This window comes from Lethenteron reissneri, unplaced genomic scaffold (genome assembly GCF_015708825.2).
Source record: "Lethenteron reissneri isolate LAM-NWPU_2019-01 unplaced genomic scaffold, ASM1570882v1 scaffold_1638, whole genome shotgun sequence".
NCBI lineage: Eukaryota > Metazoa > Chordata > Hyperoartia > Petromyzontiformes > Petromyzontidae > Lethenteron > Lethenteron reissneri.
The window spans coordinates 2,894,810-2,906,293 of record NW_026891375.1 but is presented as its reverse complement, the minus strand read 5'-3'; the positions used below and the strand labels follow the sequence as shown (position 1 = coordinate 2,906,293).

General features: G+C 51.8%; 1 protein-coding gene across 1 annotated transcript; it reads left to right on the top strand.

Moving 5' to 3' along the window:
- Positions 1 to 430: 430 nt before the first annotated feature.
- On the top strand, positions 431 to 8,971 carry LOC133362919 (putative defense protein 3). Its single transcript, XM_061581899.1, has 5 exons — positions 431 to 791; positions 3,422 to 3,537; positions 5,727 to 5,839; positions 7,592 to 7,656; positions 8,406 to 8,971. The coding sequence occupies exons 1-5, from the start codon at positions 590 to 592 to the stop codon at positions 8,486 to 8,488; spliced, it is 579 nt and encodes a 192-aa protein (XP_061437883.1). The 5' UTR covers positions 431 to 589; the 3' UTR covers positions 8,489 to 8,971.
- Positions 8,972 to 11,484: the final 2,513 nt, after the last annotated feature.

Genomic DNA, 11,484 nt, shown 5'->3' with positions numbered 1-11,484 from the left:
GTATAGTGTAGTGTGTAGTGTAGTGTATAGTGTAGTGTATAGTGCAGTGTATATTGTAGTGTATAGTGCAGTGTATAGTGTAGTGTATAGTGTAGTGTATAGTGTAGTGTATAGTGCAGTGTATAGTGTAGTGTATAGTGCAGTGTATAGTGTAGTGTATAGTGTAGTGTATAGTGTAGTGTGTAGTGTAGTGTGTAGTGTAGTGTATAGTGCAGTGTATAGTGCAGTGTATAGTGTAGTGTATAGTGTAGTGTATAGCGCAGTGTATAGTCCAGTGTATTGTGTAGTGTATAGTCCAGTGTATAGTGTAGTGTATAGTCCAGTATATAGTGCAGTGTATAGTGTAATGTATATTAGTGTATAGTGTAGTAGTATATAGTGTAGTGTATAGTGCAGTGTATAGCGCAGTGTATAGTGCAGTGTATAGTGTAGTTTAAAGGCTGCAGTAAAGATTAAGCACCAGTGGTCTCGACGCACGGGAGATACACACAGAACTTTAGAGTAACCCCCCACCCATTGCCGCGTTTCCTGGGCTCTAGGTTTGTTCCCACGTTCCCCGTCGGAGCGTACCTAGAGGCGTCACGGCTCGATGGCCCCTGCCGTGCTGTGGACCGCGTCGCTCGCCATGCTGTGCCTTGTCCCGGGGACCAGCGGCTTCCCCGGGGGAGCTCCTACTTCCTCGTGCGTCGCCATGAGGCCCATGCACGACGGAGTTCGGACGCAGACGTCGCGAGCTCCCTACGGCATCACCGCTTCAGCCACCAACGGCAGCCTCAGCATGGCCTTCACGGGTGAGTTGGGGGGTGGGTGGGTGGTGCGGTGCCCGCGTGTGTGTACGTGTGTGTGTACGTGTGTATGTGTGTGTACGTGTGTGTCATCTCGGTCATCTCGGTCATCTCGGTCAGTCGACCCGTGGCACCTGCTGGGTCTGCCCCGTGACCTCCTGCCAGCGGGCGTTCGACACTTCACGTGGCGTCAAGGTGCACTTGGCCTGGCACAAGCGTCGTGGTGACGTCACCGCCACTTAGTGGCGAATGGCGGTTGTTGTTGTTGTGCGTGTGTGTCATCTCGGTCATCTCGGTCAGTCGACCCGTGGCAACTGGGTCTGCCCCGTGACCTCCTCCTGCCAGAGGGCGTTCGACACTTCACGTGGCCTCAAGGTGCACATGGCCTGGCACAAGCTTCGTGGTGACGTCACCGCCACTTAGTGGCGAATGGCGGTTGTTGTTGTTGTGCGTGTGTGTCATCTCGGTCATCTCGGTCAGTCGACCTGTGGCAACTGGGTCTGCCCCGTGACCTCCTCCTGCCAGCGGGCGTTCGACACTTCACGTGGCCGTCTTCAGGTGGAGAACAGTTCTGTCGAGAAGTCAGACTCTGCCTTCTCGACAGACCTGTTCTCCACCTGAAGACGGCTGCTTGCGTTGTCGCCGAAACGTCGTGAGAATTATTTTATTATGTTTTATTTTTATTATTTTATTATTTTCCTTCTACGTGACTTTACCGAAAGAACCAAGAAGATGAATCCCTGCAGTCACGAAAGCTTTAAATCGAAACTTCACGTGGCCTCAAGGTGCACATGGCCTGGCACAAGCGTCGTGGTGACGTCACCGCCACTTAGTGGCGAATGGCGGTTGTTGTATGTGTGTATGTGTGTATGTATTAGGCTGGCCTACCTATGATCCATCCTGGGTTTAACCAGGCTGGATTGTGTGAGGAGCTCACAAATCCTTGAAAGATCTGGGCAAAGTCCCATCGGTGAGCTCCTCCGGCAGGCAAGGCTGCGTTGGCTGGGTCATGTAGCCCGCATGCCCAGCCACCGCATGCCTAAACAGCTTTTGTTCGGCCGGATCGAGGGGGCAAAACGGGCGCGGCACGGGCTAGAGAAGAGATGGAGTGATGTGGTACAGGAGGACGTGGAGCTGAGTGGACTTGCCGATGACTGGTACCAGCGGTGTCAAAATCGGCCTCTGTGGAGGAGGCTCGTGAAGGACGCTACTGGGCAGTTGGAGGCAGTCGCCCTCCAACAACAACGGAGGGCGGAGGAGCGACGCTCACAACAACGAGCGGAGCGCCGGGTGGCTAAAGCACAGCAAGTTGGTACAGTAGGGGGCACAGGTGGTGCATCAGCCAGTCATCTCGGTCATCTCGGTCAGTCGACCCGTGGCACCTGCTGGGTCTGCCCCGTGACCTCCTGCCAGCGGGCGTTCGACACTTCACGTGGCCTCAATGAGCACTTGGCCTGGCACAAGCGTCGTGGTGACGTCACCGCCACTTAGTGGCGAATGGCGGTTGTTGTTGTTGTTGTGCGTGTGGGGAGCGGTTTGTGCGCTGCGCTATGAACCCGGAGACCCGGGTTCGATTCTCGCTCACGGCCAACACCAGTGACGATTATGTGAACCGGTCCCGGGCCTCCCCTAGGTCGACTCAGCCTCAAATGAGTACCTGGTGCGGTGTGTAAACATCGCCACTGGGGAGACAAAGGCGGCCGGGCGTGGTGCTGGCCACCCACCCCCTCGTGTGCCGTTGCGGCCTTCATAGGTGCTGCTCGCTAACAGCACTTGCCCCTACAGTCTGTTAAGGCTATATGGGGGATCTTTGTCTTTGTATGTCGATGTCCCGACTGCTGTAACTGCTGCTGCTGCCCTTGTTGCTGCTGCTGTTACTACTGCTGCTGCTGTTGCTGTCACTGCTGCTGCTGCTGTCACTACTGCTGCTGCTGTTGCTGTCACTGCTGCTGCTGCTGTCACTACTGCTGCTGCTGTTGCTGTCACTGCTGCTGCTGTTACTACTGCTGCTGCTGCTGTCACTGCTGCTGCTGCTGTTACTACTGCTGCTGCTGCTGTCACTGCTGCTGCTGCTGTTACTACTGCTGCTGCTGCTGTTGCTGTCACTGCTGCTGCTGCTGTTACTACTGCTGCTGCTGCTGCTGTCACTGCTGCTGCTGCTGTTACTACTACTGCTGCTGTCACTGCTGCTGCTGCTGTTACTACTGCTGCTGCTGCTGTCACTGCTGCTGCTGCTGTCACTACTGCTGCTGCTGTTGCTGTCACTGCTGCTGCTGCTGTTACTACTGCTGCTGCTGCTGTCACTGCTGCTGCTGCTGTCACTACTGCTGCTGCTGCTGTCACTGCTGCTGCTGCTGTTACTACTGCTGCTGCTGCTGTTGCTGTCACTGCTGCTGCTGCTGTTACTACTGCTGCTGCTGCTGCTGTCACTGCTGCTGCTGCTGTTACTACTACTGCTGCTGCTGCTGTCACTGCTGCTGCTGCTGTTACTACTGCTGCTGCTGCTGTCACTGCTGCTGCTGCTGTCACTACTGCTGCTGCTGCTGTCACTGCTGCTGCTGCTGTCACTACTGCTGCTGTTGCTGTCACTGCTGCTGCTGCTGCTGCTGCTCTAACTGCTGCCCGTGCCGCTCCAGTGCGGGTGATGGGCCCGGTGTACCGTGGCCTCCTGCTGCAGGCGCGCACGCCGGGGGGAGCCACGCGGCCCATGGGCACCTGGCAGGGCCTTCCCCGGGACACTCGTCTTCTACAGGTGAGATGTTGACTACCTCGCCCGGTGTGCGGGAGGTCGTGGGTTCGATCTTGAACCCTGACATGCTGTGCTTAGGAGATGTTGACTACCTCGCCCGGTGTGCGGGAGGTCGTGGGTTCGATCTTGAACCCTTACATGCTGTGCTTAGGAGATGTTGACTACCTCGCCCGGTGCGCGGGAGGTCGTGGGTTCGATCTTGAACCCTTACATGCTGTGCTTAGGAGATGTTGACTACCTCGCCCGGTGCGCGGGAAGGTCGTGGGTTCGATCTTGAACCCTTACATGCTGTGGTTAGGAGATGTTGACTACCTCGCCCGGAGCAAGGGGGTCGTGGGTTTGATCCCGACCCTGGAAATGCCTGCTGTATATTTGAAGTTTGCGTGTCTATTTCTCATCATCATCACAGTGGCGAGATGTTAACTACCTCGCCCGGTGTGCAGGAGGTCGTGGGTTCGATCCCGACCCTGACGTTGCCTGCTGCTGCTGCTGCATATTTTGGAGTTTGCGTCTCTCTCTCTCTTGACGTGGTCGCGTCAATTTTTTCCCGAGTCCTCCGGTTTCCCCCTCGACATTTAGAATCATGCGTCGAGAGTGTTGAGCTACTGCTGGAAATTTCCACGCGACAAGCCACTTCGTTTAGCTATCATTTGTGGCCAGGACGCTTCGCAAAAAAGAGCTCCACATCTTAGTGGTGCCACCTGGTAAAGTTTCAATGGTCCATGTACACTGGTCAACAAAAAACTAAAACATTTTTTTCTGGCCTGGACTTTTGCAGCTGTTCTAGACTAATTTCAGGGTGCTGATTCCAAATCTGATCTCAGATTTGCTCTATCACATCTCATTTTTAAATCCTTTATATTAAGTTCGCTTGCTTGCGTGCTTGCTTGCTTGCTTAGGACCGTGCAAACCTTTCGGTCGTTTTTTTAACCCACTTCTCGTGATCCAATCGAGCTGACATTTTGCACACAGACTCGTTGTGCGAGACAATTAATGTTCGTGAAATTTATTTTCCAAAATTTTACACTGTTTAGGGAAAACAAATTAAATATTTAATTACCAATTGTTTAATACTGCAGACAATCATCTGACCCATAGGTGGCAGCCATCTCAAGCCAGAGGACGAGAGGACTCTAGCCGCCACGCATATAAAGGATTTAGAGTGAAAAACTTTGTTTTTATGGGTTATACTTATTATGCTATAGGCATACCCCATTTTCATTGATTTTACCCGAAATTAATTCTGTCACTTCTGATTGCAAGTTGTTGCGAGTCGGTGACTGCTTTAGTGTTAAAATACGGTGCTGTGTTTGTAGGATAGTGTGTTTATAATATCATTGTATGTAGAGATCCACATTTATTTAATATTTTTCTTCCGCAGTTTTTATTGAAAATGCAATATTTGATATCTCAAAAACCTGATGTGATAGACAAAAACTGATGCCAGCTTTGGAATCAGCACCCCAAAATCACATTAAAACCGTTGGAAATACCTTATGCCAGAAAAAGTGTGTTGACCAGTGGTATGAATGTTGAAATTCCTTCGCGACTGTACGTAGACACCCCGAGCTAATTGAAGGTGCGGGGGAAAGACAAACAACTTTAACACAACAAGAAACGAGTTCTTGTAACTGAGAAGCACGTCCCAGCTGCTGATCATGTTGAGAACCCAAGAGGCCAGGGTTGGAGTTACATAGGGCAGCACTTGCCCCAGCAGTCTGTTGAGGCTACACGGGGGATCTTTGTCTGTGTCTACATTCATAGGTGCTGCTACTCGCTACTAACAGCACTTGCCCCAGCAGTCTGTTGAGGCTACACGGGGGATCTTTGTCTGTGTCTACCTTCATAGGTGCTGCTGCTACTCGCTACTAACAGCACTTGCCCCAGCAGTCTGTTGAGGCTACACGGGGGATCTTTGTCTGTGTCTACCTTCATAGGTGCTGCTACTACTCGCTACTAACAGCACTTGCCCCAGCAGTCTGTTGAGGCTACACGGGGGATCTTTGTCTGTGTCTACCTTCATAGGTGCTGCTGCTACTCGCTACTAACAGCACTTGCCCCAGCAGTCTGTTGAGGCTACACGGCGGACCCTTTGTCTGTGTGTACCTTCATAGGTGCTCCTGCTACTCGCTACTAACAGCACTTGCCCCAGCAGTCTGTTGAGGCTACACGGGGGATCTTTGTCTTTGCAGTGTGACGGCAGAGATGCAAGTGCGGTGACTCACTCAAACATCAACGAGAAGATTAATCAGACCTTCACCTGGCTCCCGCCGGCAGGAGGCCTCACCGGGCCCATCATGTTCATGTAAGACCTGTCGTGCAACCATCCACAGCTCTCCCTCCTTCATGCACGGCTCTCTCCTTAATCCACAGCTCTCTCCTTCATCCACAACTTTCTCTCCTTCATCCACAGCTCTCTCCTTCATCCACAGCTCTCTCCTTCATCCACAGCTCTCTCCTTCATCCACAGCTCTCTCCTTCATCTACAACTTTCTCGTTCATCCACAGCTCCCTCCTTCATTCATAGCTCCCTCCTTCATTCATAGCTCCCTCCTTCATCCACAGCTCCCTCCTTCATCCACAGCTCCCTCCTTCATCCACAGCTCTCTCCTTCATCCACAGCTCTCTCTCATTCACCCACATCTCTCTCCCCCATCCACAGCTCCTAAGGGACTTGTCACGTAAACAACGCGCCAAATGTAGTGACCCACAGCTGGTGCGTTGCAGAGTAAATCCACAACATTCACAACTTGAATGTGACGTTTAACCGATGCTGGCAAATCACCCGATGATGCTGGATGCAAGTTACCAGCGAAACGTCGGACTACTCAAATTGTCAATGTTGTGGATTTATACTTATGTGATCTATCCCAAAATACTTTTATTATGGATGATGATGGTGGTGGTGATGATGAGGATGATGATGATAATGATGATGTGATGATGATAATGACGATAGTGATGATGATGACGACGATGGTGATGATGGTGGTGATGATGATGATAGTGATGATGATGGTGATGATGATGGTGATGATGATAACGGTGGTGATGATAATGATAAGGATGATGATAATTGTGGTGATGATGATGATGGAGATGATGATGATGATGATGGAGATGATGATGATGATGGAGATGATGACAATGATGGAGATGATGATGATGATTTAGATGATGATGGAGATGATGATGATGGAGATGATGATGATGGAGATGATGATGATGATGGAGATGATGATGGAGACGATGATGGAGATGATGATGATGGAGATGATGATGGAGATGATGATGATGATGGAGATGATGATGGAGATGATGATGATGATGATGGAGATGATGATGATGGAGATGATGATGATGGAGATGATGATGATGATGGAGATGATGATGGAGATGATGATAGAGATGATGACGATGATGACGATGATGATGATGTAAGGGTCAATGATGATGATGATGATGGAGATGATGATGATGATGGAGATGATGATGATGGAGATGATGATGATGGAGATGATGATGATGATGATGGAGATGATGATGGAGATGATGATAGAGATGATGACGATGATGATGATGTAAGGGTCAATGATGATGATGATGATGGAGATGATGATGATGGAGATGATGACGATGATGGGGACGATGTTGATGATGATTTAGATGATGATGGAGATGATGATAGAGATGATGATGATGGAGATGATGATGATGATGATGGAGATGATGATAGAGATGATGATGATGGAGATGATGATGGAGATGATGACGATGATGGGCACGACGACGATGATGATGATGATGATGATTATAGGGTCAATGATGATGCTGGAGATGATGATGGAGATGATTATGATTATGATGATGGAGATGATGATGATAGGGTCAATGATGATGATGGAGATGATGGAGGAGATAATGATGGAGATGATGACGATGATGGGGACGATGTTGATGATGATTTAGATGATGATGGAGATGAGGATGATGATGATATTGTAAGGGTCAATGATGATGATGGGGATGGTGACGATGATGACGATGTCTCTCTCAGCGCTGCTGTAGCCGAGTCGCGTGAGGTCTACTGGATGGACATTCGCTCCTCGGTTCTCAATGGAGGTGACCGCCACACCCCGTGACCCTGACCCTCACCCTGACCCTCACCCTGACCCTCACCCTGACCCTCACCCTGACCCCGTGACACAGACACACACCCTCACCTGACCCTCACCCTGACCCCGTGACACAGACACACACCCTCACCTGACCCTCACCCTGACCTTGACCCTGACCCCCCGACACAGACACACACCCTCACCCTGACCCTCACCCTGACCCTCACCTGACCCTGACCCACGCCCTGAACCCTGACCCTGACCGTGACCCTGACACCAACCCCTGTGAGTTTCTTCACCGGAGCCGCGATTGGCGGTGGCGCATTGGGCCACGGACCCGGCGGGCCGAGTTCGATTGTTGAGGCTACACGGGGGAGCTTTGTCTGTGTCTATGTGTGTCTCTGTCTGTGTCTGTGTGTGTGTGTCTGTGTGTGTGTGTCTGTGTGTGTGTGCGTGTGTGTGTGTCTGTGTATGTGTATGTCTGTATGTGTGTGCGTGTGTGTGTGTCTCTAAGTGTGTGTGTCTGTGTGTGTGTCTGTGTGTGTGTGTCTGTGTGTGTGTGTGTCTGTGTGTATGTGTGTCTGTGTGTGTATGTGTGTCTGTATGTGTGTCTGTGTGTGTGTGTGTCTGTGTGTATGTGTGTCTGTATGTGTGTCTGTGTGTATGTGTGTATCTGTGTGTATGTGTGTCTGTGTGTGTATCTGTGTGTATGTGTGTGTGTGTGTCTGTGTGTGCCCCTTCCCCATGACCCAGGACTCTCCATCCAGAGAGGCGCCTCGCTCACCTGGCTGGCAGCCGCGGGCTCGCTGCTGTGCGCGAGCGCTCTCCGCCTCTGAAGCGGCGGGGACACGCGGGGGGAGACACGCGGGGGGAGACAAGCGGGAGACACACGGGAGACACCCAGAGACACGGAGGGAGACACACGGGGACACGCGGGGGGAGAGGGAGGGACACGGGGAGATGCAGGGTAACACGAAGCCCGCACCGGGAGTACGCAGGGAGACACAGAGAGACACGGAGAGACAGAGACACTGCGAGATGCGGGGAGACAGAGACACGGGGGAGATATGAACACTGGGAGATACGGAGACACACGGGGAGACAGAGACACGGGGACACGTGGACACGGGGAGAGAGACACAGAGACACGGGGACACAGACACGGGGAGACGGAGACACAGAGACACGGGGACACGTGGACACGGGGAGACACGTGGACACAGAGAGACAGAGACACGGGGACACGAGGAGACACGTGGACACGGAGAGACGGGGACACGGGGAGACAGAGACACGGGGAGACAGAGACACGGGGAGACACGGGGACACGGAGATACACGAGGACACGGAGAGACGGGGACACAGGGAGACACGGGGACACGGGGAGATGGAGACCGGGGACACGTGGACACAGAGACACGGGGAGGCGTGGACACGTGGAGACAGAGACACGGGGACACGGGGAGATGGAGACCGGGGACACGGGGACACGAGGAGACACGTGGACACGGGGAGATGGAGACCGGGGACACGGGGAGACACGGGGACACGGGGAGACACGGGGACACGGGGAGATGGAGACCGGGGACACGAGGAGACACGTGGACACGGGAGACAGAGACACGGGGACACGGGGAGACGCAGACACGGGGAGACGGAGACACAGAGACACAGGGACACGGGGAGACACGGGGAGACAGAAACACGTGAACTTGTGGACACGGGGAAACACGGGGACACGGAGACACGTGGACACAAAGACACAGGGACTTGTGGACACGGGGAGACACGTGGACACAGAGACACAGGGACATGTGGACACGGGGAGACGGAGACACGTGGATACACGGCGACCGGAGTGCCCTGATTTGCTTTCCTTAGTCAACAACAACAACTCTCGCTTGTCAACAACAACAACAACTACAATGACGCGGCGTGTGTGTGGTGTGTGTATAACAAGCAACACTCCGACTCACACATCCGCTAAGGACGCTGCTGGATTCGTGACAGCGGTAACCACGCACAGCACAACAACAACAACAACTCTCCCTTGTCAACAACAACAACAACAGCAGCAGCACCACCACCACCACCACGTGTGTTTGCTGGGCTACGAACCCGGCTGTGAGCCGAGTTCCATTCCCGCTCGCGGCCACCACCACCAACAACAACAATAACAACAGCAACAACAACAATAACAACAACAATAACAGCAACAACAACAACAACAGCAACAACAGCAACAACAACAATAACAACAACAACAGCAACACTCACCACTACACTCACCACTAGTACACTCACCACTACTACACTCACCACTACATTCACCACTAGTACACTCACCACTAGTACACTCACCACTAGTAGACTCACCACTACACTCACCACTACACTCACCACTAGTACACTCACCACTAGTACACTCACCACTACACTCACCACTAGTACACTCACCACTAGTACACTCACCACTACACTCACCACTACACTCACCACTAGTACACTCACCACTAGTACACTCACCACTAGTACACTCACCACTACACTCACCACTACTACACTCACCACTAGTACACTCACCACTAGTACACTCACCACTAGTAGACTCACCACTACACTCACCACTACTACACTCACCACTAGTACACTCACCACTAGTACACTCACCACTACACTCACCACTACACTCACCACTAGTACACTCACCACTAGTACACTCACCACTACACTCACCACTACACTCACCACTAGTAGACTCACCACTACACTCACCACTACACTCACCACTACACTCACCACTAGTACACTCACCACTAGTACACTCACCACTAGTAGACTCACCACTACACTCACCACTACACTCACCACTAGTACACTCACCACTAGTACACTCACCACTACACTCACCACTAGTACACTCACCACTAGTACACTCACCACTACACTCACCACTACACTCACCACTAGTACACTCACCACTAGTACACTCACCACTAGTACACTCACCACTACACTCACCACTACTACACTCACCACTAGTACACTCACCACTAGTACACTCACCACTAGTAGACTCACCACTACACTCACCACTACTACACTCACCACTAGTACACTCACCACTAGTACACTCACCACTAGTAGACTCACCACTACACTCACCACTACACTCACCACTAGTACACTCACCACTAGTACACTCACCACTACACTCACCACTACACTCACCACTAGTAGACTCACCACTACACTCACCACTACACTCACCACTACACTCACCACTAGTACACTCACCACTAGTACACTCACCACTACACTCACCACTACACTCACCACTAGTAGACTCACCACTACACTCACCACTACACTCACCACTAGTACACTCACCACTAGTACACTCACCACTAGTACACTCACCACTACACTCACCACTAGTAGACTCACCACTACACTCACCACTACTACACTCACCACTAGTACACTCACCACTAGTACACTCACCACTAGTAGACTCACCACTACACTCACCACTACACTCACCACTAGTACACTCACCACTAGTACACTCACCACCACCACACTCACCACTAGTACACTCACCACTAGTACACTCACTACACTCACCACTACACTCACCACTACTACACTCACCACTACACTCACCACTACACTCACCACTAGTACACTCACCACTACTACACTCACCACTATACTCACCACTAGTACACTCACCACTACACTCACCACTACTACACTCACCACTACACTCACCACTAGTACACTCACCACTACACTCACCACTACACTCACCACTAGTACACTCACCACT

Coding starts and splice junctions, on each gene's coding strand:
- LOC133362919 (XM_061581899.1), top strand. CDS start 590: ATGGCCCCTGCCGTGCTGTGGACCGCGTCGCTCGCCATGCTGTGCCTT. Junction 792..3,421: donor CCTCAGCATGGCCTTCACGG/GTGAGTTGGGGG, acceptor GTGCCGCTCCAG/TGCGGGTGATGGGCCCGGTG. Junction 7,657..8,405: donor CTCCTCGGTTCTCAATGGAG/GTGACCGCCACA, acceptor CCCATGACCCAG/GACTCTCCATCCAGAGAGGC.